Source organism: Solanum tuberosum, unplaced genomic scaffold, assembly GCF_000226075.1.
Source record: "Solanum tuberosum cultivar DM 1-3 516 R44 unplaced genomic scaffold, SolTub_3.0 scf00290, whole genome shotgun sequence".
In the NCBI taxonomy this organism is placed as follows: Eukaryota; Viridiplantae; Streptophyta; class Magnoliopsida; order Solanales; family Solanaceae; genus Solanum; species Solanum tuberosum.
In genome coordinates this window covers 377,491-396,370 of record NW_006239226.1, presented here as the reverse complement: position 1 = coordinate 396,370, position 18,880 = coordinate 377,491, and the positions used below count along the sequence as shown (strand labels likewise).

Below are 18,880 nucleotides of genomic sequence, written 5' to 3'. Positions count from 1 at the left end.
GTTCTTTAAGAAAATCGAAGTTACAGTTTCTTATCATAATGCCTTTTGATCTCTTGCCGACCAACTCGAAACCAGGGAACACACAGCAAATGATCATGTTGTCCAAAGAATTTAAACTATAACACACATTACCATTTTATTCTAACTTCTTTGATATGTGTTACTCGAACCAAAAACATTTCAAAAACAGATAATATGCATATATTCTATTATCCGATGAAATATTGATATTTTTGTACTAATCATGATATGTTATTAAAAGAAAGCTCATTTAAAGCTTAACCTACTAGAGACAAAACGTTAGTATTTCTTAAATTTAAAGTCTAGAAGAAGCAGAGTGAAGAGACGAGAGTTCAATAAAGATGAATCTTCATTCCAGTTAGAATTTAGAACATCTATTTTATACTAACAAGAAGAAGAACAGAACATGATAAGAAATACGGAAAAAGTCCAAAAAAAAATTAAGTGTGATCAAAAATCAAAATCTATCATCTTTAACAGTCTTTATCCCCTTTGTGTTCCACACCTAAGAATGATGCTTAAGAACAAACAATTCTAAACTGAGTCAACAGAAAAAAGAACAAACATAAATAGCAAAATGATAATGTTGGTGTAGGTACACAGAAAACAAAACACTAAGAATAACAAGTTCTATCAAAATTGCCTCAATGCTTCGCATCACATGAATCTATTTCAAACTCTGAAGGAAACATAGCTCATAAACTTTTACTTCCTTTGGCATCATATTTGTGGCTCACCACCAGATTCAGCAGTTTCCTTTACAGTTTCTTCAACAGCCCCGTTTACAGTTTCCTCAGCACTACAACAAAACATTACAAAAATGAGTGTCAGGAACCATGTCATTTAGGTACAAGACTGGTGCACAATCAGCAAAGTATGTAAAACCCAAAGCTGCGGCTCAAACAAAACAGAGGAACAAGAGAGAAAGTTCCCCCGTCCACAGCATAATCGACCCAATCCTATCTGACTCCAAGTTGACTCCTTGCCAGAAAATGCACTAACCAGAAGCAAGAATCAGCACATCAAGCATTTTAAAGCCTCATTCTTTTCACAAGTTAGTTAGAGTTTGTACAAAATCATATGTATACATTTTGCATCCAAACCCCCACTTTATTACCCTAAATTAGGAGGAAATGCATCGAATACAAATGTTCCTCTGAGGCCAATACATGGGAAAAAGGGGAAGGCAGCTTTTTACTGCATTGCTCGACACCAAGGTTGTTCACTAAGTCCTACCAATGAGTGTCAGGTCCAAGAGCTGGTTAATAATCATTCAATATCAAGCAAGCAGATAAAAAACTAGTGTAATCGATGGCTTTACAACTACACTTGGACTATGTGAATACACAACTACATCATACTTGGTACACACCATGCTCTAGCATATGGGAGTATAGGGAGTTAGATTTAGGGAAATTCAGCAAACAATAAAAGTAAGCTTAACATAACTTGTTAAACCCCTAAACAAGGCTACACAAATATCTATAACCAATTAACTAGTCACAGAATGTTTTGCGAATAGAAAGCAGTAATAATCCATGAAGTCACGAAAAATTAAACAGAAGTCAACATACGACAAGAGTTGATAAATCTAGAATCTAACATAAGAATCCATCAGACCTGGAAGGAGGAACTTCATTCAGCTCGGGCTTCCTCCAACTCTTCTCGGTCTTGTCCTCGCGAAAAATCAGCTTCCCGTTAGGACTCCCCCAAGCTTTCTTTACAATCGGAGCACCATCAATGGACTCAGAAGCCTCCTTTACCTTCAAAGACTCAATCTTTTGGTCAATCTCCTTCCAATCCTGTCCCTTCTCCTTCAATACCTCCTCTCTTGGTCTAGCTGCCCCAAATGGATTAGCCCCTTTCGGCTTCACCACAGGGACAGGCACAGGCGCAGGCTCATTACCGTTCTGCTGTCCTTCACTCAACGGCAATGTCCTTGGTTGCAAATTCAACTTTGGCCTACCACCACCAGCAGAAACTCCGTTCTCTTCTCTCTTCTTCCCCCAATTTTCTGAATCCACGCCACCGTTGGAATCATAGCCGCCCCTTCTTTCTCTTAAACTGTCGAATGCACCGCCACCGGAGGCAAATCTCCGTCCACCTTCCTCTTCCTTCCTTTTGGTCCACCGATCCGAATCGGAATCACTTCCGTTTGACCCAAAACTCCCTCTCCTATCAAATCTTCGACCAGAAGAGGGTACAAAAGCTTTATTCGCTGCCCAATTATCAGATTCATCAACTTTAGACTGGGAATCGGAGAAAAAACCTCCCCTTTCACCTCTCTCCCCCCTTCTTTCAAAACCATTACCAGCCGATGTTTTCTTAGCTGCACCCCAATCATCAGTCTCGTCGGCACGAGAGGGAGCAATTTCCCTATCGGTATCCCTTCGGAACCCTCCCTGCCTATGAGAATCATCCGACGAACCCCTCCCCCTTTACCTGTCGTAACCGTACAATCTGAAACCACCTCCGAGTCGAGACTGGCCAAGTTCCTCCGCAGTGCGCTCGCGAGGACTGGTAGGGAGCATCAAAACTTTATCCGGTGTCAAGCCTTTGGTTGCCACAGTGGCGGCAGTTTGAGATTACTTAGCAGCGCTATAAGTGTTGAACTCCTGAAGGGATAGGGTTTGTGGCTTCTTCTTCTTCGTTTTGGTGGTGGCAGCAGCGGCCAAAGATGGAATTGTCGTAACCGTACGATCTGAAACCACCTCCGAGTCGAGACTGGTCAAGTTCCTCCGCAGTGCGCTCGCGAGGACCGGTGGGGAGCATCAAGACTTCCTCCGGTGTCAGGCCTTTGGTTGCGGCAGCGGCGGCAGTTTGAGACTTCTTAGCAGCGCTATAAGTGCTGAACTCCTGAAGGGATAGGGTTTGTGGCTTCTTCTTCTTCGTTTTGGTGGTGGCGGCAGCAGCCAAAGATGGAAAATCGGCAAGGCCACCGGCACCGCCGCCATTGGAGTGATTTTCAACCTTCACTGACTCTTCCTTTTGAAGCTCCAACTCGTTCTCCTCCGAATCAAGTGCCCACGCGCCTGGTTTTGCCCACGCGCTCACGGTTGCCGCCATGTTTGCTCTTTGCTATTGCTGTTTGGACTGTTTATCTCTGTGTAGGTTTTTTTTGAGAGAATTCGCTTTCGTTTCAAGCGAACAAATAGGGTTTTTTTAATATACATATAAGAGGATCCGTTGATTTAATCCAACGGGTAAACGTTCGATAAGAAACGATTTTACGGAATAGATTCGTTTTGATCAACGGTGGAGATTAACTCCTTCATCTGAAAGGAAAAGGACTTTGCGTTGATTATATAATTTTTTTTATTTTTTATTCAAGACGTGTAAATGTGTAATTGTAGACCACAAATATTGCATTCCATATCTTGGTGTAATAACTAAGAAATTACAGGTAATCCTCATAATAATTTATTGATGAGTAGAAAATAAAGAGGGAAAAGGAAAACCACCAAGTAGAAACACTTGAAAAAATAAGAAAGAGTGTTATGAAAAAAAGAAGATAGTGAGAGCTTGTGCTAGGATTTATCACAGTTTTTAGGGCAATAGGCCTCTTTTATACCGATTTAAGACTGATAATATAAAACAAGATTATACCGATTGAATTTAGTAAGAGGTTTAATGATTTATTAAATTCCTTAATAATAATTTCGTCAAGCTTTTGCAATATGTTGAGTATCTTGTTACTCTTACCAAACTAAAAATTATTAAATTGAATTCACAAATAGTAAATAGAGTCTAATACATAGTGATAGTAATTCATAATCTTATCATCAAACGACAATTACTAATTATGATTGAGTCCTAAAAATATCAATTACAAGGAAAAATATTATGATAGTAATTGTCTAACTATGAGAATAATTTGTCTACAAAAAGAACAAATTTACTCTTAGATGTGAAATTAATTAGCTCACCATACAAAATATGAAACAGATTTTAAAGAGTGACGGGTCAAGAACTAAGCAGGGTCGGGTCATTACCCGTCAATAAGCAGGCCAGATTTCCAAATCATGAACTCCGAAAATACATGATCTAACTTACTGCTGTAACCTTCTTCACTATGCAACATTCTCACACTAAAAAACTCCTAATATGTCTGCACCAATTTGGTGGCACAATAAATTACAACATGAATCAACTAAAATACTCTACACAACCAACTGAATGAAGAGACATCACCGGGTATGTACAAACCTCAATTTGAACAGCAGCTCAGCAAGGATCCATGCCAAGCTTCAGTTACAAGGTGACTTCAACTCAATAGCCTTTCCCAAAATTGTGCTTGTAGAAGAACTCATCTCCCAGTTCTAAAGCTCAACATTGCTGAGCTTAAGCAAGAATGCTCAAAAATCAAGCATCAGCAACTTTTGCAGTCGAAATATAGAATGTAGATCTATGAGATGATATCAGCGGAAATAGTTTGAATCATTCAACATTATGTAATGTCCATCCTCCATAACTTTTATATCTTCTCCATCATACCACGATATATTTCCTGCATAAACCAATGTATTATAAGCACAAACTTGCAATACTTTTGAGTCGTATAAATATATTGAGGCTTCAATTTGGAGTTCCAAGTCTAGCTTCTACAGAAGCATTTCCAAGAACATAAAGTATACTCCAGACCTGAGCTTCTACTGAAAGTTCTATAACATCAAAATTAATGCCAGCAAGTGCTTAAAATTTCTGCCAATCACAAGCTCAAGGGAGTCATTGGTCCCAATGTCAATGAAAGGATGCTAATGTGTCACATGATGGAAACGCATGCTCTTTTAAGATGTTTAACCATAGAACCAAGTACCCAAAATTAGAAGAGCATGTGCACCAATTAAGAAAAATTAGAGCAGCTAATCTCACTATTTCACCATATGCTGCAGCGTAAAGATGTGTGCTCCTTTTGTGGTCTAGCCCCATAACGAGAAGGAATAATCATGGTGAAAGGTCGACTAAAATCAGGCGGAGTACAGGTTCGATTATTTTATTTGTGTTCCTTACCATCTTCATTGAAATCAGAAAAACACAAAGTAACCAAATTTAGAAGTTTCATTGAAAATAAGTAGTCAAATTGACCTAAACTAAAATAGGATAATTACACCCAAATCAACATATGTTTTTAGGTATTGCAGACATACAGATCCAATGCCATACATTTTAAAAGATTTTAGACTGCATGATATCAAGGATATACATACATCAAGATGAGAGACATACGACTTATATAGCTAGCTGGGTAGCAGGCACATGCTTCAACTACAATCTTTACCTGGTGGATTTGCTGGTTCTTGTTCTCTAGTCAGGTGGAGTAAAATTGTTCCTGAAAGAACTGTGATAAATCCACAGATCTCAGATACTATGCTACTAGCATCTTGCCCAGCCCAGTCCTGCAAAGAAATATAACAAAGCAAATGATGGGTTCACAGCCTTTACTCTGTATACATATTAATAGAGGACCACAACAAAGAATAGCTTCAAATTGATAACATACCTTGAACATTATTGCGCTTGCGATGATGGTCAAAGTGGTGAACATTACATAATATATTGGAGAAACAATTGCAGCATTGAATGTATCCAGTGCCTATCAAAATGATGCATAAATGTTAGAAAATGCTTCAGACACTCCCCCCCACCCCACCCCCAAAAAAAAAAAATTCATGTGAATAATCCTGAATATCATGCATATCGCTAAATTGCAAAACCAAAAATTAAGCATAATAGCATGCACTGCCCATTTACTGCACTTTGTAATGGTCAAGGAGCATCTCAAGGTTCATGTAATAAGGAAAGTTTTAATGTGAAGCAGCTTTTTGCTAGATTCCCAACCAGAGCACTTGTTTCAGATATTAAAACAGCTCACATATCACACAAGAAAGAGCAACAAGTTTATTGCCAAATCACAAAAGTTGAAACACAGATAGAATGTAAAGACTTGGCAAATATTGTAGCACTGTTGGTATCAAGTATTGATTCTCTGTTTTATATTCGTGTCATTCACAAAAAATACTCTGCAAGAATTGATACCATTACATGGATATCATAAAGACAAATAACTACAATAGGAGTAACATTCAAATTCAGAGGAACTGACATCATATATACACATGACGTATGGTCTGAGCTAGTCCTGTATATAGGCAGTTGTTTTAGAGAATTGGGAATTCACGCTAGGAAAGGCAATGCAAATGACTTATCAGACGGATTACAGCAGATCTCAGTCAAGCTGGAAAGTATTATGCCATTACCCTGTTTAGATAATTTAACTGCGTGATGACACAGATTACTGCAACAGCTAGAAAAAACCAAGTCTGCGGATAGGCAATCTGACTAATTCCTTCCAAAGTAAGTTTTATTGCAATTCCAATAGCCTTTATGCTGACAACCTGCAAATACAATAAATTAATAGAAAGCCACAGAAACATCTTGACGGGCTTGGAAAGTGTTCACGTCTGCAAAACTGCATTATGTCCAAGAAGAACGTAGCGTACAAATTCTAAGTAGGAATAAAGATGATGACTTGAAGAAGCCTAGAAGAAAACATAATTACCGTAAGTGCACCCATTAAGGAACATATTCCCAAATATATCAGCATGTTTGTCTGCCCATAACGAGGTTCATAATGAAACATCAAAGCTGCTACTATGGATATTGTTGCTGCCACATAAATCACAAATGCTGCAGACAAAATCAGAAGGAGAAATTCGTAATGAGCTCAAAGGAGAGAGAAAAATCATAACCTATAGCAAGATAAACAGGAAAAAACACTAAAAATTCAGACCTGGTTGAATTGCCAAAATCCAGATTTCTTGTATAGAAGTTGGCATATGCTCCTGAGGTGCATGTATAACAATTACCACAGATCCTACTATGCACAATATGCATCCCACTACACCTAATCGTTGTAGCCGTTCCCTCAACATAAAGTGTGCCAAGACAGCACTATTCAGATTCACCAAGGTTAGTTATGGAAACATCAGCAGGAGTTCCTTGACAGAGTTTCAAAACAGCACATAAGACTTCAAAATCTCACCTGATAATTATACTCAACGCACCAAGTGGGGTCACAAGAACAGCTGGAGCATAAATATAGGCCACAAAATTGGAAACCTCCCCAACAATCACTGCGTATCCAAATCCAAATGTCATTAAGACCACAACAATACTAATGCATATTTAACCTGAATGAAGTTTACTCGTGGAGACAACTCATGATGCACTTACTTGTAATCATGCCTGCCCACCAAAGGGGTTCAAGCAAATAAGTATAGCCTCCAACTCCTGCAGTGAAGATCACAGTCACCAATAACTGTTTAACCAGGCGAATTGAAATTGACAAAGTATACAATAAGGAAAAAGGATACGAAAGAAAATGTTAAAGTTATTTTGCCAATTAAAGTACTAAATGGAAAATTGACACGCTAGACTGCAGTCTGAAAAACAAAACAGTATAAACTTTCAAGCAAAATATGCTCCGCTACAAGTACAGCCATAGATTACTCCTTGTGAACTCATAAGTACTTCATGGATAAAAGCTTCTGCTTGCACGATAATGTCCAACCGAAAAATGGTTCTTCTCATATTATGTAATGGATTGGCAAGATCATGAATAAGAATAGAAGCTGTTCAAACTGGCGTTGCAAAAATTTAATCAGCTAGAAAACTAAGTATTATTTATCAATCTTCCTACTCATGGTTTAAATTAAAGTAACTGACAATGGGGTTAGAAACGTGAATGTCAAGGATCCAATTCGCCAATTCACATCATGTAACCTCTAAACAGAAAAAGAATGGACCTAATGGGGTTAGAAACGTTGTCAACAGACACGGCAGGAAAACGTTAAGATGAATAGTTTGCCTTTAGACCTCATATTTGATACTTTAGCATTTCCTGTCCATTTCCAAATATTGGATTTCTAGATTTTTTCTTTTCTTTTCATGTGTTCCATCCCCCACTTCATTTCTGTTTCCAACACATGCCTGAACAGTAAGACCTGACTGAAAGTGATCCTTAAAGAAATTGAATCCACCACCGAAATGAGCAAAATCCTAGTAAACTTAGCTCTAGTTGTATGTCAGTAGCACTGTTTACCATACGGTATCTACCAACCCAATTAAGGAACAAAGAACTGTACACCCTTAAAAAAGATTGTCATGATCAATCAAAGTAGAACCAACATAAATACAACAAATTGAACAGAACAGTTCACCCTATATTGAAGATATACAATGTCATAAACATGCTTAGGAATTAAGTACTATATAGAATAACAACATACACCAAATAATGAATTTTAAATGCAGTACACTCTTTCACTAATATAATTTTGCCCTTGTGAGTTTCACAACGCATATCTGGTCCTAAGCCATGATAAAGGAGGAGGGATGGTCAGTGTGAAGTAATCCGACTATAATGAATCTTTTGAATATCGAACAGGCCTCAATTTAGAGGAATGGATACGGCGGTTCATAAGCCAAATAATTCACAGTTGATTGATATATTATTTCACTAATATCACACATTGAAGCAGTTCATAAGCCAAATAATTCGCAGTTAATTGATACATCATTTCAATAATATCACACATAGAACAATTTCTCAACTCAATTCCATCCTTAAATACTGGAATTGTGCATCCATACAAGCACTGCAACTTTAATCCAGGAGCAATTACATATACACAAAATAAATGAGAAATCAAGCAAGCGAACAGATTTTCCCAATTCAATCAGCAGTAAATTGACTAATAAACCGAAGTTAAGATCTAACAGAAAAGAGTTTTTATTTTATTTTTCAGACCTGCTCGAGTGCCAGCAGCAGCAGCACGCTTGAGACCTTTCTTCTTCAAGATAAAACTCGTTCCAATAAACAAGCTTGAAACCATTGCTAGAACTAAACCAGTTGTGTTCTCCGAATAACCCATATTCTTACTTCTTCAATATATATACATACACACAATCAAACAATCAATCTGTAAGAATAATCCCTCCACTATATACCCTTCCTACTTCTTCTGTATGTATATATACAGATACACTGTCAAAAATGTAAACATATACAAAACCTGAAAGAATGTTAGTTCCACAAAATTCTTACAAGGGAATTGGGAGAGGGAGATCTGAAACAGTTGAAGAACAAATTAAACTACAGTTTCAGATAATTCTCTTTCTCTTCTCCCTCCCCAATAACTCAAACTTATCTTCCTCCTCCTCCTCCTTCAAAGTTGTGTGTTACGCGGGGACTATTTTTGTTAGACGTGAAAAATGGAGTAAACTTAACGCCGTTAATATGAGCTTTTGGAAAATGATCAGATAACGGTAACGAGTCTAACGAAGAAGGCAACGTCACCCGACAAACAAAAAGGGTGTGAGCTGTGACCCAACTGACCCTAATCAGGCTGCTGCCGCATATTCCCTTTCATCTCTAAATTAATTATAATTAATGTGCTATTTTCACTATTTGATTTAATTAAATTAATTTTTAATACATATTTTAAAATGGAGTAACAAAATCTAAATGATACCTAATTACGTTTTCAGATCACAGAGTCTCCCTCGTGAAATCATGATTCAAAATTTAAATCATCACGATTTATTATTCTATTTTAATTCACTTTCAGGATACAAAATCCTTTATAATTAGCTTTTAAATAAATTTTAATCGACTGCCCATTAGTTATTTACTTTTAGATGTTTTTTTTGGGAAGGGGGGAGTGAGATTTGGGGAGGTTCAAATCCTGGCTTCTATAATAATAATAAAGATGTGGCAACTCTCAAAAAAATTAACTGATTATAAAATTAATATATATTTTTCATTAGAATCATCTATATTCTAATTTAGGTATTTGATTTAGTTTGACAAATCTATCTCTATGCATATAAGAATGAAAACTTTAGTATACAGTCTATACACTTTCGCAAATGGGCGACATATTGATTAGTCCACAGACACTAACTCTAATACTTAAAAGACTCATGTTTTAAACATTTTAGAATAGAAAAAGAGTCCATTTCTTTTTTCTCTCTATTTTGCGAAAAGAATTAATCTCTCTTATATTTTTACTTTTATCATTATTCAATTGGCTCAAATGTACACCTTCTCCATTATGATGGTCTAAGATGAACCTCCAATTCAATAAAGCAGAATGATAAAATTAATCGACATGATTTATACATCTAGCACTAGTATATGATGATTATTTCAAAAGCGGCTTCTGTCCGGTAGAGGTTCTGTCCATTTTCTCCAGTGGAGCATTAGATGCTTTACACGTGTCCCGTATATATTTCAATGGAATGATTTGTTTTATTCTTGGGAAAACGCTCAAAAATGCCCTTAACGTATTAGAAATGGTTCAAAAATGTCTTGCTTCCACCTATTGGTTTAAAAATGTCCTTAACATTTTGTTTATGGTCAAAATTACCCTTAAGTTAACAGAAATATGACATGAAATTTAACAAAACAAATGGACAATTTTCATTGATCCACATCATTTTTTTTCAAATAAAAAGACCCACTCAATCTAAACCCAAATCCGTTTTTGATTAGTCCTTGCATCTTTTACCCGTTCCTTGAGGGATTGTGTTTTGTTTTATCGAAATCGGGGAATTAGAATTTGCATAGTGTCTGAACAGAGAGTGAAAGAATTAGTGAGGCGGGAATTAGGAAGATGAAGCAAAAAATAATTTCGGTGCTTTGGCAAAGAAAGGGGAAGACTATTTCTTGATTAAGCCTGATCATTAGAGGATTTCATTGATCTCTTCTTCAGTTTACGCAGTAATTTTATCACATATGCTTTTGTAAATCTGTTAATTGCCTATGAAATAGCTACAACATCAGTTTTCTCGTATGAATTTACTAAATTTATTTTTGATGGGCATACTGGTATATCGATTGCTATTTTCGCTAAAGAAAATCTATGAAACAATGTTTTGAATGTTGTCCTTCAAAGAATTAGTAGGGAAGAGTGGCTTCAAGCAATTCCACGAGCATAGTTGTGGATTTTGTGAAAACTGATAGTATAGAGTTTCAGCAAAAAGGCATGCTCCAAGATTTCTGGCTTTAATATTTTTTGCCAGTGAAACGGGTTTGGATTTGGATTTGAGTAGGGTTTTTTATTTGACGTGGACCAATGAAAATTGACCATTTGTTTTGTAAAATTTCATGTCATATTTCTGTTAACTAAAGGGTATTTTTGAACCTAAACAAAACGTTAAGACATTTTAAAATCAAAAGATGAAAGGAGGGCATTTTTGAACCATTTCTAATACGTTAAAGGCATTTTTGAGCCTTTTCCCTTTATTCTTTAACTAGGATTAACTTTTTTTTATCCGTCTCCAAAAGAAAAAAAAAACGTCTCTCTCTTTCCTCTGTTTCATCTTAACTATCTCTTAATAGTGTTTAAGGAGGAAGACATGGTACATCAAAATAACTTCACAAAATAGTGGAATTTATTATCATCGATCTGTTTTTGATGATTTTTTCATAAGACTTTGTCACGATTTTGTTCTTTAGTGAAATTAGATAATTAAATTAGGCTGAAATTAAAAATTGTGTTAGGAATTGTATATTGTCTTTCTGCGCATTGAGAGATCGATCAAATTGAGATTTTCAATATTTATGTGTTGCTTTGTTGCCCCTCTTTTTTCAAAGTGAATTTTCAAAAAAAGTTAATTTTGCAATCTGTTTATTGGTTTTGTTATTTATTTTTATGTTAAAATCTTTTATTTTGAATTAAAAATCATACTACAAATAGAGAAGAGGATATAAATAAAAAATTTCAAAAACAAAAAGAATAGAGAGGACAGCACGACAGAGACGATGTATTACTATTTGGTCATGAAAATATAAATATTTGGAAAGAGATGAAGGACCATTGTAAAAATAATTAACCCTGGTTAAAGGATGATTACATCAATTCATTAAAATATTTATGAAATACGTGTAAAGAATCTAGTGCTCCGCGGGAGGAAATAGACAGAAGCTCTACTGGACAGGAGCCGCTTGCGATTATTTTAGACATCTATATATATTTAATGATTATGCTTAGTTTACATGGAATGTAATCAAAATAAGTAAAATAGAGATCCTACAAAGCCAAGAATACATTAAACCAACCATAAATTAGTTTAGAACCAACTTGAAACATTGTCAAGGTAAAATATAAGAAGCAATGAACGTGTCTAAAGACTGTTGCAATTAAGAAATCATTTTTGCAATTCTTTAAAAGAATTTATAAGAAAATACTTACATATTTTTCACCAAAAAGTAGATAATATAAAACTAGAACCAGTGTTTTCAAAATCGTTTTTGGGGTGAGTCCCAGGGCGAGTCTCGGGGTGAGGCGTACCAAAAATGCTTCGGGGCATAAATTAACGACGTAGATTCATAAGGCGTAAGTCCTAAAATCTGAGGCGTAAGCCCCGAGCATAAAAACGTAAGTCTTGGGCGTAAAAACGTACGCCCGAGTGTTTTTAATTTATTTTTTTGAACTTTTTTTGCTTTAAATCATATTTTTATTATAGATGTAATGATATTTCTCAAATAGTAATTATAATACTTTTTTTCTTCGTTATTGATTATTAATACTTATCTCAAATAAAAATCATAAATCATTGAAAGGTTTACTTTTGCTTATTTTATTAGTAATAAAACTATAAAATTGAATATATATATGAGACTACGCCCCGTAGATCCGTGGGACTTACTCCCCGTGTCTCGGGGATTACGCCTCGTCATGTACTGTATAAAACATTTCGCTTCACGCCCCGCCTTTTAAAACAACTAGAACTATATATAAAGTATTGAAAAAACATAAACACGAAGATACATATTTTCAAGCTATTGATTCATACATCAAGTTTCTTGTATTGCTCATTATAATTCAAGAGATTAAGGAATAGGATGTTCATTCGTGAGATTTCAAAATAATGTACAAATTAATTCTTAGTGATATTGGGTGGCTAATTCTGAAATTTTATTTTGTTCTTCTTCCCCCATTACTTTGCAGTTGAAGTTCACTCAAAAATCATTCTTCAAGAAATCCCAAATTTCAAATATGAACTCCCTTAGGCGTTCTTCATGAGCTTTTGTAAAATGTTCACTTAAAATAAAGTTCGTTTGTAGAAACTTAACCTCAAATTTCGAGCTTCATTCACAGTGCAAATTGAATGTACGTAGCTTTAGGATCAAAATTCACAGTACAACTAACAATATTTTTTCAACAGAAATTATCACTTCGAACCCAACAACTCCATTCAATCTACTTCTTAGCTAAATCTTCAAAATCAAATGAAAATTTTAATACATAAACATTAATAGTTCATCCTATGGGTCTAATTTGTTTAGTGGATCGAGCCATGCAAAAGACAAAAGCAAGTAAATTAGATTACTTAAGTGAAATTGAAAAATTGAGCTTGATTTCAAGTGATACGTCAAATTAAGAAGGGAAAAGAGTCTAAAAAATACTTGAACTTTGATCGAAATTGTTGTTACGATACCAAATTTTGGAAAAGACCTTTTATCCCCTGTACTATTTAATAGTGTATTTTAAAGGTATATATGTGTCTACGTGGACATCATAAATATTGCCTCATTTTTAAATAGTAATGTGTTCACGTGAGCACATATATACCTTTAAAATACACTATTAAATAGTGCAAGGGGTAAAAGGTCCTCCATAAAGTTTGGTATCGTAACAGTAATTTCGGCCAAAGTTGGAGTATTTTTCAGACCCTTTTCCCAATTAAGAATAATAAATTTTAGTGATATCGAGAATACAAATAGCCAAATATATAGGATTATAATATAATAAAAGACAAAGCTAATTTTCATTTATTAATAGATGAAAATAAAAAGGTATATCCCCAAGAAATAAAGAATATGACCTAAACTTCCATTGAAGCCAATAATGTTCTGCGAGGTCAAGGACCACTAGTTTCCACCAGAATTTCAAAGTAAACAACCACTATTCTCCATAGTGGAGAAACGAATCTAAGGAGTAATTTTTATTTAGATCTTATATTTTTATACATTTTAAAATTTAATATATACAAACATATAATTGTAAACTTAATTATTAAAACGAGATATGAATTCGTAATAAAGTTGGAAAGCATAAATTTTAAATCATGACAGGCATCCGATTATATATTCACTTCAGTATCAATGAATGTGGTAGAAAAAATACAATTAAAAAGCTGTCCACTTCCCATTTACGAATGAATTCCTTTTAAAAGTTTTTTGAAACATAGAATCCAATCATTTCAAATTCTGAAAATGATGCTAGGACACATGGCCACTTGTATATGGTCTTAAAAAGGACCTCTAAAACCTCAGGAAAAATCTTTTTGATCAAAATGATATTTTAAATATGTTATTTTACTTCTTTAAATATTTTTATCCTTTTAACTTTAATACTTTTTAACTAAAAAAGGAAAAGACATCAATTTATTTAAAAAAATAAAAAAATAATAATTTTTTAAATTTTCTGGTTAAATTTTGACCAAATTTTTTGGTCATTTAGCACTTTCCAATAATTAAATCCCCTAAATGCCTATTAATGTTCAATCTACAAAAGAAAAATACTAGCATTGACTATTTTTATCCCAAGGTCGAGAATATCAATACAACAAAATGTGCACCATTGCCACATTTTGCAAATGGAATAATTTTGTCATTCATTAAAAAAAAGCCTATCATTACTAAATAGCTTGATTTTGCCTTTATGGACTAATAAAGTTGAAGGGCAAATGAGAGAAAAATTCGCAAGTACTGATATATTGATGTATTAAATAATATATTGGCTAAATACATTAGAAGATCCTCTAAACAAGTCTTCATATTTCATTTAGTCACCTAAAATAAATTTATTTTCATATAAACTAATCTATACTAAAGTGGTGTTGTTATGAGGACAAGTTAATCATTCTGAAGTGACCTCAAGCTCCTAAAATTAGTACTACCTATATAATAAACGCATAATGGAATCTTACTTCAAATATTTTTGATTGGCACGGAATATAAAAATAAAAAAGTTGTTTAGCACGGAACTCAACAAAGTAAAGAGACTTTAACACAAATGTATGGTGTTAGATATACAATTATATAAACTTATCTTTTGAAAAATATGAAAAAGTGCTACATAAGATAAAACTAAAAAATATTCCGAGGTACAAACTCTTTTAGGGTCGGCTTGGAAAATCACTATGGTAATTAAATTTGGCATAATTACATTGTCTGTCCCGTTTGATTGGTCATGTAATTAGCTAGGTGTAATTATACTCTTCAGTCTCCAATTCACAAGGGAGACTGTGAATTGCTGATAATTACATGGTATAATAACAAATTGTTTACTTTTTAATTTCTTCCATTTTTATTTTTTTTTGTTTGTATGTATTTTTATGTTTATTAAGTTCTTTTTTTTTTTATATATTTTCTAATTTTTTTTTTTATTATTTACATTTCATTTCTTTGTTATTCTCAATCTTTACTTCATGTGATACTATGCAATTTTCGTATTATCTAAAATAATTATTAGTATAATTTTGCTAGTATTCTAATTTTTAAATTAAAGTAGAATTCATTGTTGAATAAAATTATGGACTTACGTTTTCATTTTCTTTAAATCATATTTATGTATGTTATGTTGAAATTTGACAAGAGTATTATGTTAAATTTTTTATTTTGAATTTAAAACCTATGTCATATTTTCAATTTCATTTGTTTTAGGAGTATTGACTCGATATTTTACATTGCAAGCTATTTTTTTTATAAGCTACACTTGATAGATTATCTTTTTGTCAAATGTTTTGTAATTTTATGACATTATATTTATAATATTAATCTTTTTGTCAAACATGCATTTCATGATGTTCACATAAATTTTATACTTTTAGTTTTTATGACTAATTTAATTAAAATATACTAAATTGGAAAATATAAATCAATTATTTTTTATAATATTAGTTAAGAACATATGTTTATTAATTAATATATTTTCAAAAGACAATATATATCTTAAATATTCAATTTAATATCATTTATAAAGGCCCTTATTTGTATAATATAAATTTTAATTTTAAATACTTAATCTTTATTTTCAAAACAAACAGGTCAATGTAGGTACTTACTAGGCTGAAGTTGTGTAATTAGATAGTTACTAGGCTGTTAATTAGAACAATATCAAGACCCTTAGCAAACATTTTTCCTCTGCAAAAACTAATGCAAATGTTCTTTTCGTCAATAAATCAGTTAGGATTACGTCTTTTAGTAGTTGAAATAAACCAAGGAAAACGCGTAACTTGGTTTTGTATAGTTTTGGAAGGGTAAATTTATAGCAAAGTCCGAAGTTATTATGGAAAAAAAGCAACTACTATTATTGGGGAACAGTCTAGACAAACTTTTCTTGTTATGCTAATTAACGACACAAGGGCCACCTTACTTAATACCACGCTCACCAATCTATTCGAACCATATACCACAAATTTAAAAATCCGAATCAGGACCCACAGCTCTGAGAAAGAGACTCTCACAATTCACGCAAACCACACCGGTCAAAGGTCGGTCACATCATTATCGGTTCAGCACAAAAGTAGACTACACTAAACCAAAAACAGGAGATTAAGCAATAAAATCGAGATTAGCAGCAAGTCTATTAGTATCTTATTTAATTGTAGTCTTAAGATTAAACATAAACCGGTAGAAGCAACACAACAACCAATTACGGTTAACCCTAGAACTTGACCCGACCCGACCCAACAAGACACAAGCAGGAAAGATAGGTTGAAATTAAAAACAAAGCCTAAAACGGCGACTCAAATATAGAAAAGACTGATAAAACTAGATCATCATCAACGTTCAAAACATCATCATCAGATCTAGAGTTGACCGCAGTCAGCAACCACAACAGGCTTGGAGCACCTTCCAGAACTAGATCCAACAGCCTCGGCCTTCTTAATCACATCCAAGCCTTCAACAACTTGTCCAAACACGACGTGCTTTCCATCGAGCCACTCAGTCTTAGCGGTACAGATGAAGAACTGAGAACCGTTGGTTCCAGGTCCAGCATTAGCCATGGAGAGAATTCCAGTGCCGGTGTGCTTCTTCACGAAGTTCTCGTCCTTGAATTTGGCGCCGTAGATCGACTCTCCTCCGGTACCGTTTCCGGCGGTGAAATCACCTCCTTGACACATGAACCCTGGGATCACACGGTGGAAGGTTGAGCCCTTGTAGTGCAAAGGCTTACCCATCTTTCCAACACCTTTTTCACCGGTACAGAGAGCTCGGAAGTTCTCAGCGGTTTTGGGAGTGGTATCGGCGAAGAGCTCCATCACCACGCGGCCAGCTGGTGCACCGCCGATGGTAAGGTCAAAGAAAACCCTTGGATTTGCCATTTCTCTCTAGATGTTTCTCAAACTTACAATATGGTACGATTTGTGCTTAGGGTTTAAGCGAGACAGAATATTATATAGGAAGATGTGAAAGCGGATAATTTATGGAAAAATAATCACCACCGTTTGATCGGACAGGTGTCAGGATCTTGGAGAGTCTGGCAGAGGACGGACTTGCGTTAAAAGTCACCATGGTTGGTGAAAAGTTACCATAGTTAGATAAGAGATATGGCTAATCACGTGATATATGCGTCACTGATGCTAATGGGACGTTTTTAAGGCGGCAATTTCTACAAGCCCATGTCTAAGCCCAAGCTTTTTCTGTACGATATCTACAAGCCCATTTGTAATGGGCCGTTTTATTGGGCTGTGTTTGCAGGCCCGCAAGGAATCCAAACGTTGCACTCATTCTTTCTCATCTGTACATTTCTCTCTTTCTAGTAAAGCTTTTTTTCTCTCTTGTTAATTTTGTGCATGAATTGCCATGCTTCTCCACTTCCTTATTATTATTTTTTCGATCTGCTTTGAATTGTTGTTTCTTGAGCTAAGGTCATATCTGAAGGCTGAAGCAACCTCCGAGTTCCGAGGTAAGGGTAAGGTGTGATGTTCATGAGATTAAACTGGATATGTTGTTGTATTAATTTGTGCATGAAGAGTATTTCAATAATGGGATAAGGCTCAAATAGTGTCCGTTTGACTCATTTATGTCAATTTCTGGACATTTTCGCATATTTGAGTTTTTTCTAATTTAAAAAGTGATTTAATTAACGATATGGCTGGATCATAATTGACTACGTGTAAAAACAAATTTTGACATAAATGAGTCAAACTAGTAATATAAATTAGTGTTTTCTCAAAGTCCGATGACATATTTGAGTCTTTTCCTTTCAATAATTATAAACGGCTTGTAATGTTTTTCCTCTTATAACTACCAATTTATCATATAAACCTTGTTTCTTAAACGAAAGCAAAAAAAAAAAAAAAAGGTTTCATTCACTCACGAGCTATGCAGCGGTGGCCTCAGTGCAGTACAATTTATTTGTATTATTTCAAATTATTCTCAAAGATTAAAACTTTAAGTTAAAGTGTGGCACTGGTTTACAAAAGTACTCTAAGATTATAGCTGGACAAATTTAATGGACTTAATTAGGAATAGTTCCCATAGGAAATGAATTATTGTCTGTTAATTGCTTAATCATGGATTGCTAATTATAGGAAGATTGATTGTTTTATCTACACAAGTAGGTAGATAGCATTTAATGATATTTGTCGGTAGCCGTGGAATCTGCTACATAATTAATTTTGACTCTTTAATGCAACCGTAAATGAGCATATAAGCCAACAATGATTGATAGAAATGTGTCATCTCTATCAATCGCCAATGATCACTGAAAATTATAGATTATTATACTCTAATAAGTATCCTAATACTGACACATTAGAAAGGAATAGGATCAAAATG

At 34.4% G+C, this 18,880-nt stretch overlaps 3 protein-coding genes across 4 annotated transcripts; all 3 read right to left on the bottom strand.

Moving 5' to 3' along the window:
- Positions 1–470: 470 nt before the first annotated feature.
- On the bottom strand, positions 471–3,512 carry LOC102579361 (eukaryotic translation initiation factor 4B3-like). The gene is made up of 4 exons (XM_006359658.2): positions 2,694–3,512; positions 2,506–2,575; positions 1,642–2,457; positions 471–820 (listed from the first exon to the last, which is right to left on the bottom strand). The coding sequence occupies exons 1-4, from the start codon at positions 3,085–3,087 to the stop codon at positions 742–744; spliced, it is 1,359 nt and encodes a 452-aa protein (XP_006359720.1). The 5' UTR covers positions 3,088–3,512; the 3' UTR covers positions 471–741.
- Positions 3,513–3,900: 388 nt separating this feature from the next.
- LOC102586755 (probable magnesium transporter NIPA6) lies at positions 3,901–9,273 on the bottom strand. 2 transcript variants are annotated; one of them, XM_006359598.2, is made up of 9 exons: positions 8,831–9,273; positions 7,255–7,311; positions 7,064–7,154; positions 6,812–6,972; positions 6,581–6,708; positions 6,279–6,416; positions 5,522–5,614; positions 5,300–5,417; positions 3,901–4,528 (listed from the first exon to the last, which is right to left on the bottom strand). In XM_006359598.2, the coding sequence occupies exons 1-9, from the start codon at positions 8,952–8,954 to the stop codon at positions 4,440–4,442; spliced, it is 999 nt and encodes a 332-aa protein (XP_006359660.1). In that variant the 5' UTR covers positions 8,955–9,273; the 3' UTR covers positions 3,901–4,439. The 2 variants fall into 2 exon arrangements, with proteins under 2 accessions (XP_006359660.1, XP_015169994.1); XM_015314508.1 differs by having other exon boundaries at positions 7,255–7,339; positions 8,831–8,907.
- A 7,375-nt stretch (positions 9,274–16,648) lies between these two features.
- LOC102586427 (peptidyl-prolyl cis-trans isomerase-like) lies at positions 16,649–17,469 on the bottom strand. Its single transcript, NM_001288676.2, has one exon. The coding sequence runs from the start codon at positions 17,419–17,421 to the stop codon at positions 16,906–16,908; it is 516 nt and encodes a 171-aa protein (NP_001275605.1). The 5' UTR covers positions 17,422–17,469; the 3' UTR covers positions 16,649–16,905.
- Between the last annotated feature and the right edge of the window lie 1,411 nt (positions 17,470–18,880).